The sequence below is a fragment of the Drosophila elegans genome, unplaced genomic scaffold (assembly GCF_018152505.1).
Source record: "Drosophila elegans isolate 14027-0461.03 unplaced genomic scaffold, ASM1815250v1 contig_468, whole genome shotgun sequence".
In the NCBI taxonomy this organism is placed as follows: Eukaryota; Metazoa; Arthropoda; class Insecta; order Diptera; family Drosophilidae; genus Drosophila; species Drosophila elegans.
Window position 1 is genome coordinate 1,753,222 of NW_024545855.1, and position 18,927 is coordinate 1,772,148.

General features: G+C 42.6%; 4 protein-coding genes across 7 annotated transcripts in view; 2 read left to right on the plus strand and 2 right to left on the minus strand.

Annotated features, from left to right (window-relative positions):
• Positions 1 to 13,451, minus strand: part of LOC108143831 (intracellular protein transport protein USO1) — a 26,567-nt gene extending 13,116 nt beyond the window's left edge. Inside the window, exons 1-5 of one of the 4 annotated variants that reach the window (XM_017268379.2) lie at positions 13,145 to 13,451; positions 9,303 to 10,029; positions 8,450 to 8,681; positions 5,293 to 5,406; positions 4,342 to 4,602 (exon numbers count right to left, since the gene is read on the minus strand). In XM_017268379.2, the coding sequence (XP_017123868.1) occupies positions 4,342 to 4,602; positions 5,293 to 5,406; positions 8,450 to 8,681; positions 9,303 to 9,886 (1,191 nt within the window). In that variant the 5' untranslated portion in view covers positions 9,887 to 10,029; positions 13,145 to 13,451. Of the gene's footprint in view, positions 1 to 1,581; positions 1,741 to 3,652; positions 3,750 to 4,341; positions 4,603 to 5,292; positions 5,407 to 8,449; positions 8,682 to 9,302; positions 10,030 to 11,764; positions 12,263 to 13,144 lie in introns of those variants that run through there. The other 3 variants (XM_017268378.2, XM_017268380.2, XM_017268381.2) reach the window with 3 other exon arrangements.
• On the plus strand, positions 5,413 to 8,377 carry LOC108143839. The gene is made up of 3 exons (XM_017268388.2): positions 5,413 to 6,256; positions 6,688 to 7,848; positions 7,954 to 8,377. Exons 1-3 carry the CDS (start codon positions 6,009 to 6,011, stop codon positions 8,375 to 8,377), a joined length of 1,833 nt encoding a protein of 610 aa, XP_017123877.1. The 5' UTR covers positions 5,413 to 6,008.
• Positions 13,452 to 13,935: 484 nt separating the features above from the next.
• On the plus strand, positions 13,936 to 18,905 carry LOC108143914 (T-complex protein 1 subunit eta). Its single transcript, XM_017268494.1, has 5 exons — positions 13,936 to 14,068; positions 14,248 to 14,508; positions 14,571 to 15,390; positions 15,600 to 15,923; positions 18,484 to 18,905. Exons 1-5 carry the CDS (start codon positions 14,066 to 14,068, stop codon positions 18,708 to 18,710), a joined length of 1,635 nt encoding a protein of 544 aa, XP_017123983.1. The 5' UTR covers positions 13,936 to 14,065; the 3' UTR covers positions 18,711 to 18,905.
• LOC108143913 lies at positions 16,158 to 18,129 on the minus strand. Its single transcript, XM_017268493.2, is given in 3 exon segments — positions 16,158 to 17,538; positions 17,541 to 17,758; positions 17,823 to 18,129. Coding segments are annotated over 3 exon segments (1,854 nt in total). The 3' UTR covers positions 16,158 to 16,209.
• Positions 18,906 to 18,927: the final 22 nt, after the last annotated feature.

An 18,927-nucleotide genomic window follows, 5' to 3' on the forward strand; every position in this document is an offset into this window, starting at 1 on the left:
CTATCCCGGAAATTAATGATTTGGATAACGAATTTTCGTATTTGACCCATTCTCACCTATATTTCCCATATTTTTAACTAGGAAGTTGGTTTGCTTTATTTTAATGTTTTTTTTTTTGACATGCTACTATCTATTTTGCTTAGTTTTTTATATTTACTAGCATTTTGGATCTATATCATGACTTATTAAATGGAAATATTACATACGTATATACCTACAGAATTTAACTGCCATAATATCTTTGTCCACTTCAAATTTAAATATTTTTTTTTAAATAATTCTCAGAGCTATTATTTTGACCGCAACTGTATGTACCAACTAGTAGGTATATATTTTCTTATATTTGCATTTGGCATTGTAATTCAGGTTTGACTCTGCACAAAGGCACTGCTTTGATTTGATCTTGCGAAAGCGAAAGTTTATATGCGCTAATGAATTATATTGTATTGCAGATGGTATATGCTACCATGGTATCAGGAGGGCCAGCCAAGCACAACTGCCGTCCGATGGGATAAGCTAATTGAACTAATGAATGGACTTGGTGGGGCCCTGTTGACATATATGCATTGCGGCCCGTTAATTTGCATCGATATCGCCCAACGAACCCGGGGATTAACTTGGTTGTCCAACTGTGGTGATTTCCGATGTCGATGGCGATGCCGATGCCAAAGTCGACGTCGAATGCAAAGCCTTTCCCTTTCGATCTGAGATACCACAAAGAGGTAATTATTCATCCGTCGCGGCCTCAAAAGTTTTTGATGATGGCCTCTTTTTTGTTCAAAAATTTGCAAACTTTTTTTGGACGCTGAGTAGTGGAAATATCAGGCAGCCAAACTTTTGATATCGCCAATTGATAGTTAATCATCCAAGATGATCTTTTAATGGTTTTTGAAAGTGGATTAAATTGAGGCAGATAAGCTTCAGTTTTCGATTTTAAATCAGTTTTTTACGCATTATATTTTGTAAATTAAATTATTCACTGTGTTTATCGATTGGGGTCAGCTTTCGAAATATATATGTTGATGTTAAACCTAGTGCTCTTGAATGTGATTTAGTTTTTAAAGTGATTTGCTTAACCAATAATAATCAATTACAAAGTTGGGAAGTCTATTAACAAAGTATTATAATAATATTTTACTGTGCAGTAGATTGCATTTAAAGCTAATAAATTAAAAATTAAATTAAGAATGTTAAACAAACAAACGTGAACAAATAGAAGATCTTAAGTTCTCAGACTTTGTTTCAAAAAGCGGAAATACCGACTTAAATTAAGATTTCTCACTAGATTTCTTTCCTTTTTTTAATGAAACGCCTTCGCTTTGTGAGTTCTTGTGAGTTTAAATATAATTCATAAATCAGGCGCCAATTTGGCACTTCTATATGGTAAACGCAACACCATTCCATTCCCATAAATCAGATTTCCCACCACTGGCTCACAGCAAACTAATTGTCTATGGAGTACGCGTCGTATGAGCAATGCCCGTGGAATGAGTAACAAGTGCTACCAGAAATAGGAATCACTTAATGGCTTATACTATATGTATATTTGCTCTGGCTTTGGCTCTGGCAGTGGTCAATTACCTTGACATCTCTCCGGTTATAGTAGTAATCCATTGTCAGGCGTCTTCAGGCATTATTCCCGCATATGAAGGTGTGGGTTTTGCTTGACAAAAACAATTAACCGCAATTTTCAAGTTTTCGTCTCTTTGATGGCAAATAGTTTTCACCGTGGTAATTTCACTAAAACATCGAAATTTATAGACACATTCGCCCAAACGATTCGCGATTTGCATATGGTTCACATTTCCATTTCACACACCCCTTTTTTCTCTCTGAAGTCGTTTATTTTTTGTTGTCTGCACACTTTTTGTGTTGTGATTACTTTGCATATTGGAAGCGTCCGCAGTCGACAGTCGCAGTCCATGGATGGCGTCTTGTTTTAGCAACATCATCACCACAATCATCATTACCATCGCTTCTACTTCGATTTTACTGTCGTTTGGCGATACGATGGGATGACTACATTTTTGCAGGCGGCCGAGGCATAGTCAGAGTCATAGCAACACATATCGTATTTAAAATAGCGTTAACATTTTAAAAGCTTTTCACTGACCCCAATTGGTGGTGTGCACACACACTCCCCACAACCACACACTTTTTCCCCAAAGACTCTTAACTCTTAGCTCTTGGGGCAGAGTGTGCAGGCGAAGTGCACAGGCGAAAACATCAATCAATAATGTAAAGTGATTAACATACATAAAGGTAACAATATAACATCTTATTTATTTAAATACTTTAACTAATACTTTAAGTTGATGGGGTGAAAGCATCATTCTGCTGCATAACTCTTTCATTAAATCTGACAGTCGGGGGGTAAATCAAGTCAAACAGTAATACATAAATATTTATTTCTTTACTAATTAAATCGAAACTTGTGGGTAAGAAAATTCTAAAAGGAATTGCCTATAAACTTCAACGTAGTAATTTTATCAATCTAAAAATGATGGGGCTATGATTATTGTATTTTCTCAAGCTTTAAAATTTAATTTCAATACACCAATTAGGTGATAGACTACTGTATATTTCTCAGTACTTATTTAAATTAGCAGAATAAGGCATTTTTTGAAAGCAGCTTGTATTATTACAAAATTATTTTGTCTATAATTTTTATGTTATTGCCTTTTGAAAGTGTTATAATAAGATGCCTTTATGATATGACTAATTAGAGCGTTAAATTAATAAATTTCTTTATGGGGTAGTTATTTTTCAACACATTTTTATGGTTTTCCCAGGTTGTTACTCTACAGAATGTGCTGATTTAAGCAAAATTCTGATCACTATTGGTGTTTTATTTTTCTCTGCGTGCACTAATATTGATGCCGCGCTTAATTCTTGTTGCTCGATGACATCGATGTTGCCCGATTGCTGATGGTGATGATGATGTTGCTGCTGCACTTTGCTATGCAAATTACTGCTGGACTGCTAGAAACTGGCGCACTGGCCGACATCCGATAGTGGATTAAAGAGATCTGCCAGATGCGAATCCAGATCTCGATTGCGAATCCGAATGCGAATCTGAATCCGATCCATACCCATCCCCAATTGTCATGGCCCACTGATCTCGGGATCTTGGATCTTCGTAACAAATTCTCGACTACTTTGGCAACGATAAAAACAATTACGAGCAGGCGCGATTAATGAACTGTAAAATCGAATTCGATCACTGGAACGTAACGAAGCTACATGGCCACAAATCAAGACAGTCAGACAGACAGAAGGAGGGGGAAAGGGGGGTGTGAAAGGCAATTAATTTTGATCGTTTTTGGCATATTTCACTAAACTATAGTGCGAAGTCGGTGAAATTATGGGCTCGTGTGCGTTAAACAATGCCAAAGTGAAAGACAAACTTTGAATGGGTTTTCCTATACACAAGTAACGATTGTTTATTGTTGTGTTGTGTTGTGTTTTGCTGTGTGTATCCATCAATGTGTGGCATTTGGTTCCTTCATTTTTGGCATAGAAAATCAGACAATGCACTGCGTCTGCGACTGCGTCACACTATACTTTTCATTAGCGATTCTTTTGAAAAGTCCGACAATTCTGGGCCGCGAATTTCACCTGCATTATGCACTACTTGAACTCGGATTTATACCCATTTGATATGTGCACTTCACTCGGTGTTTTTGTGGATTTTTGTTGAATTTTATTGGGCACTGAGACACCTGCGACACCTGCGACCGCTGCGAACTTAAAAACCGAACTGACGACCATTCATCCGAGCGGTATAAACTCTCGAGCGGCGGGAGAGAAAGTGAGTGAGGTAGTGAGTGAGTGAGTGGTGCGAAAAACCGGCTTGGGACCGCTCCACTCTCTCTCTCTCTCTCCCTCTCTCTCTCTGTCGCTCTGGCCAGCGATCCACTTGCAACACTTGCACTACTGCAACTGCAACGCTGCTGCAACTGCCGCAGCAGGTTTTTTCTTTCTTTCCTTTTTTTTGTCGCTTTTCCTTCTTTTTTTTGTTTTGCCCACCGCTTATCGACGCGGCGATTGTTGTCTTTGCCATTCTCATAACTAACTCAAAATTATATCATAGATCATGCCAATAGTGCATAACCGCCGCAGGTAGATGTACAGATGCAGATACAGATACAGATACTGTGGCGGCAGCTGCAGATACATATATATGTAGATACTTTGGGCTCCAAAGATACTGTATCTGGCCGAGCTCTTAACATTTAACCCGACTCTCAGGCAAGTTCAAGTGCTGCCCCCCACTCCAAAAATAAAGTTAACACAAAAAAGCCAAAGAAATAAGGTACAAAAAAAAAAGCACAGACTCACCTCAGGTGTAACTTGAGCCTGGCGTATGGGATTTTGCTCGACTACTATATCTGTATCTGGTTCGGTTTTAGCTTTTGTTTCTCCCACTGGCTTCGAAGTGGGTTTCTTAGGCTTTTGGCTCGTTTCGTTGGGGTTCGTTTTGGGTTTCGTCGTCGCTGGCACTTTGGCTTCATTTTGCCTCTGCTTCTTGGGACTCTGCAGTGCCAGCAAGTCCTTCCTCAGTTGTCCTATATTACGTTCTTTGGTCTTTATTTCCTCTAGCTGTAAGCAAAGTTGCAAAGATCAGTGGCGTTCACAGAGGGAAATCATGGGTTATTAACATTTAATTGATGTAGAGACCTATTTGAATAGACTGTATTTTCATATCTTAAACATTATAATCATAAATTCTCTTCTTTAACACAATAAATTGTTACTTAGATACAGTATACGATTCCTGCAATGTTTAAAAATTAAACTTTAAAGTTAGTAAGTATACGTACCAATTTAAGGGAAATGTACAAAAAATCTCATATCTATTGAACATAATGTAACTATTTTAAGTGCAAATAATTGACACATTATTTTTTATAAGCCTTTTATGAAGTAAATAAAAAAAAAAGAAGATTATGAGATTTTATGCAATGTAATTATATGACCTTTTCAATTTGTCTGTGTTATTAAAAAATCTAAATGGGTGTTAAATGGTAAGGAAATCAAATGCTTATAAAGCATATACCTTATTATGCAAGCTAGTTAAGAAAAAATGACCTGTTTCTTGCTGTGCAAATTCAAAATGCATGTATGAATTTCAATGGTTGTATGAAAAGTTGCCCGTCCGCTTCTGAACCGCCGGATTCCGTTCCGTACCGCTCGCCCTCTTCCCCCTCCCCTTCCCCTTTACCTTCCCCTTCTTGGCCAACTTTTTTTTATTTTTTGGTGACCCGTTAGCAGCCGCTACGCACAACTTACCAAACGTGTTATTTCAATTTTGGCTGATTTCTGTATGTGAGTCAATCGGTTTTCGTACGCGTTCTTCAATTGCCGCATATCGGCAGCCTTGAGTCTATCAGCCTCCCCCATAATCTGCAAGAAATTGTCGAATCATATACAAATGCGTGCTGCCAACTTTCGGACTGGGTGGTAGTGGTTCCAAGCAGCGGTATGGGCCAAAAGCAAGTTAATCCATGCTGTTAGTTTGCACTTTGCGATTAGGTCGCACATCCATTAACCAAACGAGACACAAAAACACACAAAAATGCTACAAAAAGAACGAGAAATGAAAGTTCTCGACACAGTCGAAGAAGCACATACCCTTTAAAAGGCGTGTTAAAATATTAAATGCAGAAGACAGCGAAAGACTTTCACTCAGTTGGGTGCTAATAAATTATCAAGCATTTTTTAAATACATCGCATATTCTGGAGCATTAAACAGAGTTCCTATAAAATGTACATTTTATCGTTTTTAAAATAGAAATTCAGCATAATCTAATAATAATCGTGGACCATGGTATACAGTGACTTAAACTATAATGTCTTTCAAAGGGTATGAGAAGCGCAAAAGATATGGCACAATATTTGCTTAATATTTGCCGATATGGCAAGCATTAAGGAAATTGCTATATCGAAATTGGCTCTGGGTATAAAAACAAAGGTGCCATCGGTCTCGACAAACAGTTGGCATTGCAATGGCCATCCTCTGGCCAAGACAGCTCCTGCTCCTGACCATCCTGGCCCACTTGGGCTGGGCAGGTGAGAATCGCATTCCGTTGAACTTCAATAGGAGCTCCCACCTGATGGTCAAGATGAGCGAGATCCTTTGTAGGGCTCAGATTAAGGTGTTATTCGTTTACTTCGAGAACCAAACCTCGCACGAGCACACGGGCCAGATTCTGCGAGAGGTGACCAAGTGCGACATATCCTACATATCGCTAAGGTTAGCTATTCTCCTATTTTCTTATAATAATGGACCTAAGTTAAATTAATCTGCACAAAAAAGTATTAATTTGATATTCCTAGGTCAACATGCACCTATAATTTTGACCCATGAATAGTGAAAAATTCATATTGATACACTGCTATTTATTCGTAACCTGTGAAGATAATACGCCCATTTATCAAGACCATCTTGATACGCAATTTCAGGGAAATAAGTTTCATTTCATGTAAATTATGTTTCTGTGTCCTGCCAATACAAAGCAATACAAAGCAAACAAGATTATTGTAAACGTTTTATAGCTTTACATGTATTTAAAATTTTTGTTTTAATATTTATCTAACTAATATTAACTAGACAGTCATTTTAATCTAAACAGACTAAAGGAAATTTACATTTTTAAATGCCTTTTGAAATGTTCACCTTGCCAGAAATCAAAATGGGCCACTGGAGGCTGTCAAGGATGACGGAATACTCATGTACATGGTGATGATCATCACGAACATATCGCAACCGTTGGAACTGTCGCTGATCCGAAAGAAATCCGCTGCCAAGCACCGATCGCATGTATTTTTGTTGGTAAGGGATTCCGCCACCGTTTCCGATGCCTGGATGCGGGCCAGTTTCCGGCAGTTCTGGAAGATCTGGCTGCTGAACATCGTGATCCTCTACTGGCGGGATAATCGACTGTATGCCTATCGTTACAATCCCTTTACGGACAACTATTTGATACCGGTGGACCATGAGCCGGATGGAGTGCCCACTTTGGAGCAGCTCTTCCCCAAAACAATACCCAACATGCAGAGGAAGCCCCTGAGGATGTGCATCTACAAGGACGATGTTAGGGCAATATTCTGGAGGCAGGGCATTATCCTTGGCACAGATGGATTGCTGGCGGGCTATGTGGCCGAGAGATTGAATGCCACCATGATGATAACCCGTCCGCATTCCTACAACAACCACAATCTCAGTTCGGACATATGTTTTCTGGAGGTGGCCAAGGAGTACGTGGATGTGGCCATGAACATACGCTTCTTGGCTCCGGATACCTTTCAAAAACTGGCGGAGAGTACGGTTTCCCATATGCGCGATGACCTGTGCGTGATTGTGCCGAAGGCCAAGACGGCTCCTACTTTCTGGAATATATTCAGATCATTCGGCACATCGGTTTGGGCCCTTATTCTCGCTTCTGTTCTGGTGGGGAACGTTTTCTGCTACATCCTGCAGGCTGGAGTGGGTAGCGCACCCATGATACTCTTCGCCGGCGCTTTAACCATGCCGATGACTAACATACCGCGAAACCACTCAATTCGCTTATTCCTGATCTTCTGGCTCTATTTTGGACTGCTCATCTGCTCGGCTTTCAGGGGAAATCTGACCAGCATGATGGTGCTGCAGCCATATCTGCCGGACATTAACCAGCTGGGTGCTTTGGCCAGCTCTCACTATCGCATCCTCATCCGGCCGAGGCACATAAAACACATCCGGCACTTCCTTACCCTGGGACATCAGCATGAGGCCAGGATCCGGGAACTAATGCTGGAAGTTCCGGATGCCCAGATGTACGAAATGATGAAGAACAATGATATAAGGTATGGTTAACATAGCACTCATAAGCCAGCTAAATTCATAATTTACTTTTAAGTCAGTATTCCATTTAACATTTAGAAAAATGAATAACCCAATTTGTATCCCAGATACGCCTATTTGGAAAAGTACCACATCGGGCGCTTCCAGGTGAACAACCGGATGCACATGCACCTAGGTCGACCGCTCTTCCACCTGATGAACAGCTGTCTGGTGCCCTTTCACGCCGTCTATATAGTGCCCTACGGATCGCCCTACCTGGGCTTCCTGGACTCGCTAATCCGGAGTTCGCATGAGTTTGGATTCGAGCGATATTGGGACCGCATCATGAACTCCGCCTTCATAAAATCGGGCATGAAGGTGGTCAATCGGCGGCGGGGCAGCAGCGGCGATGATCCGGTGGTCCTTAAGCTGGAACACTTTTACGCCGTATTCGTTTTGTGGCTAGTGGGGATCGGGCTGGCATGCATTGTGCTGGCCTGGGAGCACTTGACCCACAACTACAATTTGGCGGTAACAAAGCGGCGGCACTAACTATCGCATGCAACATGCAATGACTGCGATGGTGATGGTGGTGGTGATGATGACGATGTAGCATCCACTTACCTGGGTCTTCTCCTCCTTGCTGCGATTCGCTTCCTTCAGCACGGCAATCTCGTTAGTCAGTCTTTGGATTTCATAGTTGATGAGGCCATCGGCGGTCACGTGAGTGCCGGCCGAGTCTGGGCCCGATTCAATAGGCTTCTTTGCCCCATTGCTCTTCTTGGCAATGTCCAGCGCGTGCTGCAGTTTCTTCACCTCGCTTTTCCACCGACGACTATCTGCATCGTTCTGGGCTCTGGTGCAATAAAAGCAAGATAAATTGTAGATTTAAAATACCCAAACAAAGTCAACATTTCATTAGCTACCTAAAATATTTTACTTTGCATTGATATGAAAGATTCGATTTAAAGACAATGTCGGGGGAACCCAAATTGAAAACTATTTGCAGATTTAAAAATATACGGAAAAGAATTCACAAAGTACTTTATATTATATTCGTAGAAAAAATTATGCAAATACATGTTATTAACATGCTTACAAAAATAAGCAGAAATCTGATTTTTCAGCGATTTTAAAACAGCTCCACATGCCCATAGTATTGTTTATATACTTGTATGCACTGTTTTTGATATTCTGTTGTTGCTTGGCAGATTAATTTTCAGAGTCTACTGATTGCCGATCGTCTCTTAAATCAAAGGTCAGTTAATGTCGCAGTGCATTAATGTATTTAATTTAAAAGATTTTCAAAGTTTAAGTTGTTATGAAACAGAATTGAGAACAAACATCTATTTATTTCTGATTCCTTAAAGTATTTTTATTGTCAATAAGAAGAGCAATAACAATTTTAACTTTGTCTAGATTATCATGTTTAACTTAAATTTTATTTTAACTTGTTAGTATGAATTACGTAACTTACCTCAGAGCCCTCACTGCACCGCGTTCTGTGATCAGGCTGGACTTCAGTTCATTAACCTCCAGACGAAGTTGCTCAGTAAGGGCATTTAGCTTCTGGATGGTGTCCAGATTCTCCTGCAGCTTTCTCTTGATCCTCTGCGGAGGTGCTGCTATCACATTTGTGGTCGTTACGCCACCAATTATTACGGGCCGCTCCCGTTCGCGATCTTTTTCAACCTTTCCTATTTGCTTGGTTGATCCAGTTGTGGATGGGCTCCTTTCGGCCTCGAAGGATTGGGTATCCTGGGGTCGCAGTTTTCCGCGACACTGCAGCTGGATGCCCTCGATGCGGGTGCGCTTCTCCTGATTCACCGTATCGCCCACGGAAGTGAGGCTGGTGCTCAGTTTCTTCTTGCGCTTCAATTTGTTCTTGGCCATCGTTTGCCAGTCTTCGATATCGTGCTTTTCCGTTTGGAAGCTCTCTTTAAGTTTGGAGCCAGGATCCGTCCTGCGCGACACAGTCCCATTGTGCGGCGCCAGGATATGGGCGGTCCTGCTCAGACTGCATCCCTTGCTAGAGGTCGTTTTGGTTTGGTTTTCAGCCATTTTTATTTATCTTCAGTATATAAAAATGTTGCCGTCGTTTTTTTTGGGTTTCTGCTTTCTCAAGTACTGCATATGCGGTGCGTTCCGACCCTTACGAAAGTCCCTGCTATACTTCACCTGGTCATCGTTGGATTCTCCTCAATCTGTAATAGAAACGAAGGAAATTAAACTTGGTCGGTAAATTAAAAATCAACCATCATATACAAATTTTAATTAGAGTAGGAAAACTGTATTTATTTGTGTAAAGGTTATTTTAAGCTATATAAATTCGTTTTTTATTTGTATTTTCTTGTTAATTGTAACAGGTTTCTCGTGTTACCATTAAAGGTACATTTCATACAATACATTATTTCAGTATTTATCGTTTCTTTGAATGCTTTATTTATATTTTATAACTCATTTTAAAATCTATAAATAATACAATGAATGTTAAAATGTTAAAATACTTTTTTTTTATATGAATTCTGTTTTATAAACAAATAATGATTTTTCAGTACTCTTTATAAAGACATGTGCCTTGAAAAAGTATTCAGAAATCAAAGTCTTTGCCCGCAAGGAGGCTACATCTTCTCAAGAGCGGAGATTCGCCTTTGTCTGGCTGCATTTCAATGGCTTCTGTTTAGCCGTTGACTTTTCAACGCTTTTCCTCGCTGGCCTGAACTAATCAACAAGTATGCCCCATTATTGATTTACAGGGAAAAGCTTTTTCTGCCATTTCGCAACAATGGGTCGGGCCACACATGAATGAAAAGAAAACACATATGCACCCTGGGACTGGGAAGTGGTTTTCGGTGCGAATTGCGCTGGTTTTACCAAATAAACTGGTCCCGAATGGCGTTTCCTAGTGACGTCATGTGGCGCGCCTTTGGAATAGAACAAACAGAGTACATGTGTTATTTTTCAGGTTCCCCTCTGGGGGCTCTTTACACGCAATAAAAACGTTTTTTATTACTAGACTTTTTCTAGAGCAAAATTCTTTGCATTGCTCCCACATCCGCCCGAAAGATTATAACAAAGCATCTATATATATTGTATGGGGTGCCCTCAGTTCATAAAATGCTCTGCTCTCCGAGATTTCTGTCCGATCATCTTTATCAAGGCCGCGATCTATATATGTATGCATTACGACAGATGTGTGTACTTGGCAACCTTCTGGCGCTTAATTGGAATTTGATTTGTTTCCCTAACACACTCCATTAGGTGTTTATAGGGAGTGATTTTAAGTGGGTGGTGCCAAGCTAATTTCTTTTTTTATTACCTATATAAATCAAGGAACTTATCTCTTAACAAGAACCATTATTTTACTTTAAAAACCAATGTTTGAACTGCGTGGGATTGTAAAGCAGAAGAAAAGAAAAAAGTATATCATAAATATTATCAATACGATATAAATACTGTTATCTATGTCAATGGTAAAATTTCTAAATAGGTATTACAATTTCAGCAGTGGTCGCTCAAATGGATTTGATATTTATTGTGTGGTGTAGGTTTTCAATATTAAGTTTACTTTTAAGCTTGAAGGCGGGGAAAGATAATGGCTCTCATGTTGCATTTAATTTAATTAAATTAAAAAGAGCTGCCCCCAGTCAACTCGTTAATAAAGTGTTTTTGGGACGACATACACGCCATGGTGACATCACAGCCTCGGTGTGACCGGCTTGGATGGGATTGGTTTTTGTGCGAGCGAAGCCACCCACTCGATTTCCATGTACCATGCCATTCACATGGGCAGATGAAAGCCGAAAGTCTCTTTTTTGCTCTTTAAGTATGTATATTTTCAGACATATATCAATTTGAAAATATTGCCAAACGATGAGTCGGACAGCCGACGAGTGTACAGTCTTTTCGGCTGATTCACTGAAGATCACGTATACGCACCATTAGCTCTGAAATCCTTGGGCGTCGTAGACCAAAGTTTGGCGTGCCTCAAACTTGTATATATAGTATATAGTTCACTCACTCACTCGCCCAACGATGTTGTAATGTAAACAGTTTATTTACTGCTTCTCTACCACTGTTTCTTGCAGTGTAATGACGTCAGTAAGTTTATTTTTCATCGAATTTTTTTCGCGCACAGACCAAGAAGAATATTGTCGGTATTTGGAGCAGTTCTTCGACAATTGTTTCGCAGAATTTCCTATATTTCTTTTAAATAATTCACAGAGTTCGTCACAGGAAGCACGCAATGATTCTTAGTAGTTACACAAGTTGGTCGGATTGTAAGTGAGTTATGTTCGTTTCGTTTGGGGAGTAACTCAATTAGTTGCAATCTATGAAAATTGTAAATTAAAAGAAGTATTCTATACTAGCTAAAATTTCGTTTGCTCGGCGATAGCAGAGATCTTTCGTTTCGGCCGGACACCGATTGACTAACTCGGCCTCTCGAGCTTTCGCAAGCTCTTTCACATTTGCCTCCATTTCCATTTAATTAAGGAGAGCTTTGCCATTTATTGATGCAGTTCTTGGGGTTACGGGGTGGTAAAGCTCAGGCCCACAATACTATATGTGCGTGCCCCAAAGAATGGCGGACGTAGAGCCGGAAGAGGCAATTTATTGAAAGCCGAATTCATAACAAAAACAAACCATCCGCTTGCGTATTAATAACCAAAATATGCACACAACCCGCTACGAGTTCGGTCAAAACAATGGCACACCGAAAGAAAAGATATCAGAAATGATGATCGATTGAATATTAATGCAGTCCATGTAAACCTTAATCTTTGGCTGTGAGAATAGAAAAGATAAAGAACTTTTTGACAACAATGAAATAATTTTTTTATCTGCCCACTAAAAACTATCTAAACATGCATGTTTTTGTACGCTTCCGTATGAATGAAATGGCTTATTTGTTTTTGTATCGTTACAAAGCATTTGTGCTGGTCTAAGATTAATTTCAATATAAAAACGTGACACATAAGCTGTTGAAAATGTCACATTTGTTTTAGAAATTTAACCTACTGCAATGAAATATCAACTTAAAATATGGAAGAAATTCTATTTAAATTTCAAGTTAAATTCCACGCCTGTTGTAACATATAAATGTATGAATGACCCCCAACAGCTGAAACTTCACAAATCACACACAAATTTGACAGTCGCCTTAACGACACAATGAATGATGGACACAATTAGAACACATTCGGATTCCAGTCTGTCAACAGAGTGGAAATCTAAATAAAAGCACAAAAGGGGAAAATAAACTTTGCACTGTGAATGTGAATGCCTTATCATCTGGTAGCTTCCACCCACATTACTTACTCAGTGTCTGCAGTTTTCATAGCCGGTTTTCCGAGAATCAGAATCCTGGCACGTTTCGTAATCACTTGGCAATTTCTGGGCTAGTATCCATTGACATCTCTTGTGGTCCGTTGTCGTCGTTAGAAGTAGTCTTGAGCAACTAAAATTCCAATTCCACATGACCGAATTAGATTTAGACTGCCGTCTGCCTCCATTTGAACCTAATTTCGGTTGAACGTTCTAGCGTTTTGGCCTTTAAACGACTCTTTTTTTATTTTCCATTTAATTATACTTATTGCTCGGTGCACAACTCACTCAAGTTGAGCGGTAGGAGCAAACTGAAGATGCGGCGCACATTCTAAAATGGAATAAGCGACATGCGTGCGTGCATCGCCAAATTTATATAAATAGAAAGAATCACAAATCTATATTTGAAGTTGGGAGCATTTTCAAAAAACCGCTCACCGGTCAACAGTGACGTCAAGAAGATATCGATGAGAGATTTCACTTTCAGCGATCGATTACGATTGTTATTTACATTTGTATAATCTGTACAAAATTTAAAATAATTTAAATGAAACATTTTTTTTATTTACAATTAATAAGGATTTAAAAATAGCTGGATCGAATAAATTTTAATTAGGTATTATGATCTAAGTAGACAAATAAGACAAGTAAGTGAACTTTTTAAATACTTTGTAACTTTTAAAAAAAAAGCTAAAATATGCGTATTCAAATTCCGATTAAAAAGTGCGCCAATTCTAGGAACAAACGTCCACACTGGCAGAAAGAATCGATTAAAGGCAAACTAATATCAATGTATCGATAGGTCCATTACTCACCGCGGAAAACGTGAACGAAAAGCAACTTGCCGCCTGTCTGCTAGGAAATTCATTGTTTTAAACTGTTTTACGTGGAAACGGCCAGCCCCATCACACAAATATGGTAAGCCCAGCTGAAAATAACCCAAGGATGGTCATGGTAATCCAAATCAAGGACCCACTTGCGAGCGGCATGCGAATGTAAACATAACCTGCAAAGAAGCTTCTCGCAAGCCGACGACATCTGCTGACTAATTGGAGGCTTTTCACTATATATGCCGCTATATCCGTCCGATTCCATAGCAACCGCAAATCGTGCTCCTGAAGGAAGGCACCGACACGTCGCAGGGAAAGCCGCAACTGGTGTCCAACATCAATGCCTGCCAGTCGATCGTCGATGCGGTGCGCACCACCCTGGGACCCCGCGGCATGGACAAGCTGATTGTGGATGCCCACGGCAAGGCGACGATCTCCAACGATGGGGCCACCATTATGAAGCTGCTGGAGATCATCCACCCGGCGGCCAAGACCCTGGTGGACATTGCCAAGTCACAAGACGCCGAGGTAAGTGCTTGCCCCCGCCGGAGCACGTGACTCAGCTAAAGCTCTGATTTTGGTTACTCCAGGTGGGCGATGGCACCACATCCGTGGTTCTGCTGGCCGGCGAGTTCCTCAAGCAGGTGAAACCCTTTGTGGAGGAGGGCGTCCATCCGCGCATCATCATCAAGGCCATCCGCAAGTCGCTGCAGCTGTGCATGGAAAAAATCAACGAGATGGCCGTCCAGATTGTCGAACAGTCCAAGGAGGACCAGCGCGCTCTGCTCGAGAAGTGCGCGGCCACGGCCATGTCTTCCAAGCTGATTCACCAACAGAAGGACTTCTTCTCCCGCATCGTGGTGGAGGCCGTGCTCTCGCTGGATGAGCTGCTGCCCTTGAACATGATTGGCATCAAGAAGGTGACCGGCGGTTCGCTGGAGGAGTCGCAGCTGGTGTCGGGCGTGGCCTTTAAGAAGACCTTCTCGTACGCCGGCTTCGAAATGGCACCCAAATCCTACGACAAGTGCAAGATTGCCCTGCTCAACATCGAGCTGGAGCTGAAGGCCGAGCGCGACAATGCCGAGATCCGTGTGGACAATGTCAAGGAGTACCAGAAGGTGGTGGACGCCGAGTGGCAGATCCTCTACAACAAGCTGGCAAAGATCCACGAGTCCGGCGCCAATGTGGTGCTCTCCAAGCTGCCCATCGGCGATGTGGCCACACAGTATTTCGCCGACCGCGACATTTTCTGCGCCGGCCGCGTTCCCGAGGAGGATCTCAAGCGCACCATGAAGGCCTGTGGTGGAGCCGTCATGACGACGGCCAACGACATCAAGCCCAGCGTCCTGGGCCTGTGCGAGCACTTCGAGGAGCGCCAGGTGGGCGGCGAACGTTTCAATCTCTTCCAAGGTAAGAAGCTAACAAACTATATAAAATACAAGGCTATTTAAGTTTATGTAAATGTGATAATTAACAAAGATATAACCAAACCAGGAGATCTTAGGCCCATTTTCAAGCCCAAAATGGTTTTAGCTTTGCCGTCCTTTTGTTTAAAATTTATAATATTCTTAGTACATATTGAGGTCAAAGACTTATTTCATATTGATATTCCTCAACAGGCTGTCCCAATGCCAAGACGAGCACTCTGATCCTGCGTGGAGGTGCCGAGCAGTTCCTGGAGGAAACCGAGCGCTCACTCCATGACGCCATCATGATCGTGCGCCGCACGATCAAGCACGACTCCGTGGTGGCTGGAGGCGGTGCCATCGAGATGGAGCTGTCCAAGCTGCTGCGTGACTACTCCCGCACCATTGCCGGCAAGGAGCAGCTGCTGATCGCCGCCATTGCCAAGGGCCTGGAGATCATTCCGCGCCAGCTGTGCGACAATGCCGGCTTCGATGCCACCAACATTCTCAACAAGTTGCGCCAGAAACACGCCCAGGGTGAGTACTCCAAAATCGTTGATCGCCATAATATTTATTACTTTTGGGGTTTAACAAATTCTTATCGGAATTTACATATTAGCAAGAAACGCAATATTTTTGTCATTATTTGATACTTTACTCTAATGGGTAAGCACAGTGTTTCAAATAACTACTACAAATGTGTATCTTCAAACAGCTTTAGTTTGCATTTTCGTTCATCAAATATTACCTATAGGAAAACCGCACCATAAGCACTTTTTACAATCCATTTTATTTCGCTTGGTACACAATATTGTTTTTCTGGCTACTTCTTGAGCTGCTCATGCCAGAGTCGGAAGCAGGGTTCCTGGCACAGACCCGGCTTGTCCGGACAGGAGTTGCACATGAACTTGCTGAACTGCAGCATTCCGCCTTTGTGACAGTGACGGCAGTTCTTTCGAGCCGGCTTTCCGTTCTGCTGGATGAGCACGGGTTCGTGCCTCACGGCCTTCAGCTTGGCCTCGACCAGCGCCTTGTCCTTCAGCTTTTCTTGTACGTCTGCCTTGTGGGGACTGACTGTCATAGGTTCGCTGATCACTTCCTCTTTGAGCAGCGACTTGATTATGACCACTCGATACTCCGAATAACTTTTAAGGTGTCCACCTCGCGGATTCTGGCTATTGGCCAGGTACAGCAAATAGGCATTGTAGACAAGTATATTGAGTAGAAATATGCCCACTTTCTTGGCGGCCGGAATCTCCTGGCATGCCGGTTGATAGTGGATCAGGTGCTGGCGACTCTCGTTGCCGGGGCGCAGTTGCCAGTCCAACTCCTGAATCAACTTGGGCCTGGCGTTCGTCTTTTGCATCGATAACTCCTTGGCATAAATGGCCAAACAGTCGGAGCTGAAGAAGTAGAAACTCTTCGCCCGTCGTCGCCACTTGGCCATCATCAGGGATTTGGCATAGCTGGTGGAGATACTGTTCGAATCTAAACGCTGATGCACCAAGGCCTTGCTGTTGCCATATCTATTCCTGTCCAGCAGCCCAGTGCAGTAGGTGCTCCTCTTGGCCAGCTCATGGGCCAGGCCATAGCTGCCATAGAACTTTGAGACGTACACGGTGCGTCCTCCATGGTGGTCCTGCATAAGCTTCAGAGCCAACTCGGTTCGATGCTCCACCAACTGCCGGGAATTGCGCACCCAAGCCTGTGCATCCTCCTGATGCACAATCTCCGGCAGGAGCTTCACCACTAGACCACTCTGCTCGGTTAGCATGTGCAGCAGTAGAGAATTGGTGCGGAATTTGCTGGGCAGATCCTCGTGGTAGCTGAATCTTCCCTTCCACAAAGTGATGGGTTCATTGAGCACCAACTGCTGGCCACAAACGTACAGCTCTGCCATGCGCTCGTTAATGAAGGTGAGGAGTGGAAAGTCCTTCGGCTTGTTCTTGTTCTTTACCGGGTGCTCTGGATCAAAGTTGAGATTATGCAGCAGCTGCTGATAGCGCTCCAGGGGCATCTTTCCGGTGAACCCGACGAAGCCGTAGAACATGTTGGTGCTCCAGTAGTCCGAGAGGCGTTCCAGCTTCAGGTCACTCATGAGCAGGGAAAGGGCCACAAAGGTTTCCATTTCCTCGGCAGTGGCGTGCAGGGAACCGGGTGATCCATCTCCCCCCTCCCCTGGTTGCAGTTTGCGGCCAAGAGATTGAAGAACCTGGAGCGATCGCCCAGCATATGGTTAAAGTAGTGTATCGGGCCCTGGAAGCGTTTGGCGAATTTCAGGCCAGTTTGATGGCTGGGAGTGGGAAATTGAAAGAGCAGTCTGGAGCCCGCCTGCTGACTGCTCCAGTCCGGGTCGTAGTAATCCGGTTCATCTGGTTGTAAGAAGTGGGTGGAGGGCGTTATGTAAGCAGGGGAGGGCGGGGCAGCCACACTTACCCTGGCAGAAGACATCAGCCGCCTGGTAGTTAAGCTCCGAATAACCATCCTCGTCGGAATCGCTCTCTTGGTGATCCAATTCCGAGCGACTGACACTGGGGGCCACCTGCTGCTCCACTGCCTGCTGTAGTTGCAGCTCAGTGAGATCCGGCTTTATGTCCGCCGTACTTAGGTCGTAGTCCGCCAACGCCGGATAGCCGTCCAAAGGTTCAGTTTTGATGTCCACACTGCGCCGCTTCACCGGCGACCGGTGCTCATCCTGGCGCGGCTTCAGCTGCTGCTTGCGCTTCCTCCCGGAGCTGGACATTTCGCCTGGCTTTGCTTTTCTTTTCGAAACTTTGTAAACAGTGGAAATTTCTGCCACAGCAACGCGTGTTTTTTTCGACCTCTCTGTTTCTCGCCCTCTCTCGCTCTAGTCACATGTGCTGTAGTGTGTGCTCTTTCGCACCTCATCAATTCGTTTGTTGCGCGGGCTGCTGCGGCGTTGCCACCTGGTTGAAATGTTAACTCTCTAAAATTTGAAATGTTAATCTACGCGCCCTTACTGATTTTTCGATTGGTCTATAAATAATATTTTTAAAATTGAATAATATTATATCAATGTATATTTAAAACTTATTTATTGCTGATTTATATATTTGTCTCACTTACCTTTATGCAGGAGGACAGTGGTTCGGCGTCGACATCACCAAGGAGGACATCTCGGACAACTATGAGCAGTGCGTGTGGGAGCCGTCGATCATCAAAATCAACGCGCTCACGGCGGCCGCCGAGGCAGCCTGCATGATCCTTTCCGTGGACGAGACAATAAAGAGCCCAAAGGCCGGCGAAGCACCGATGGCGGGGGGCGGTATGGGCATGGGTCGCGGCATGGGCAGGCCCATGTAAACAGAATCATTCAGAATCCAGAGAACTCTACACGCCCCTAATCATCAACACTCACTTGCATTTTTCTCTTAATTTAACACGTACACGTATTACTCGGTCATACCTACGCATTTTGCACGCTTCAAAGCTAGAACAACAATAATCCACTGACCTATCTGTATATGTTTAAAAAATAAAAACAAAATTGAAAACATATTTTCATAACATAAAACAACGT

Bases quoted from the DNA above. Each gene is read 5' to 3' on its own strand.
- LOC108143839 (XM_017268388.2), top strand. From the start codon at position 6,009: ATGGCCATCCTCTGGCCAAGACAGCTCCTGCTCCTGACCATCCTGGCC. The intron at 6,257-6,687 runs GTTAGCTATTCT...TCACCTTGCCAG, and splicing joins ATATCCTACATATCGCTAAG to AAATCAAAATGGGCCACTGG. The intron at 7,849-7,953 runs GTATGGTTAACA...TTTGTATCCCAG, and splicing joins ATGAAGAACAATGATATAAG to ATACGCCTATTTGGAAAAGT.
- LOC108143914 (XM_017268494.1), top strand. The intron at 14,509-14,570 runs GTAAGTGCTTGC...TGGTTACTCCAG, and splicing joins CCAAGTCACAAGACGCCGAG to GTGGGCGATGGCACCACATC. The intron at 15,391-15,599 runs GTAAGAAGCTAA...ATTCCTCAACAG, and splicing joins ACGTTTCAATCTCTTCCAAG to GCTGTCCCAATGCCAAGACG.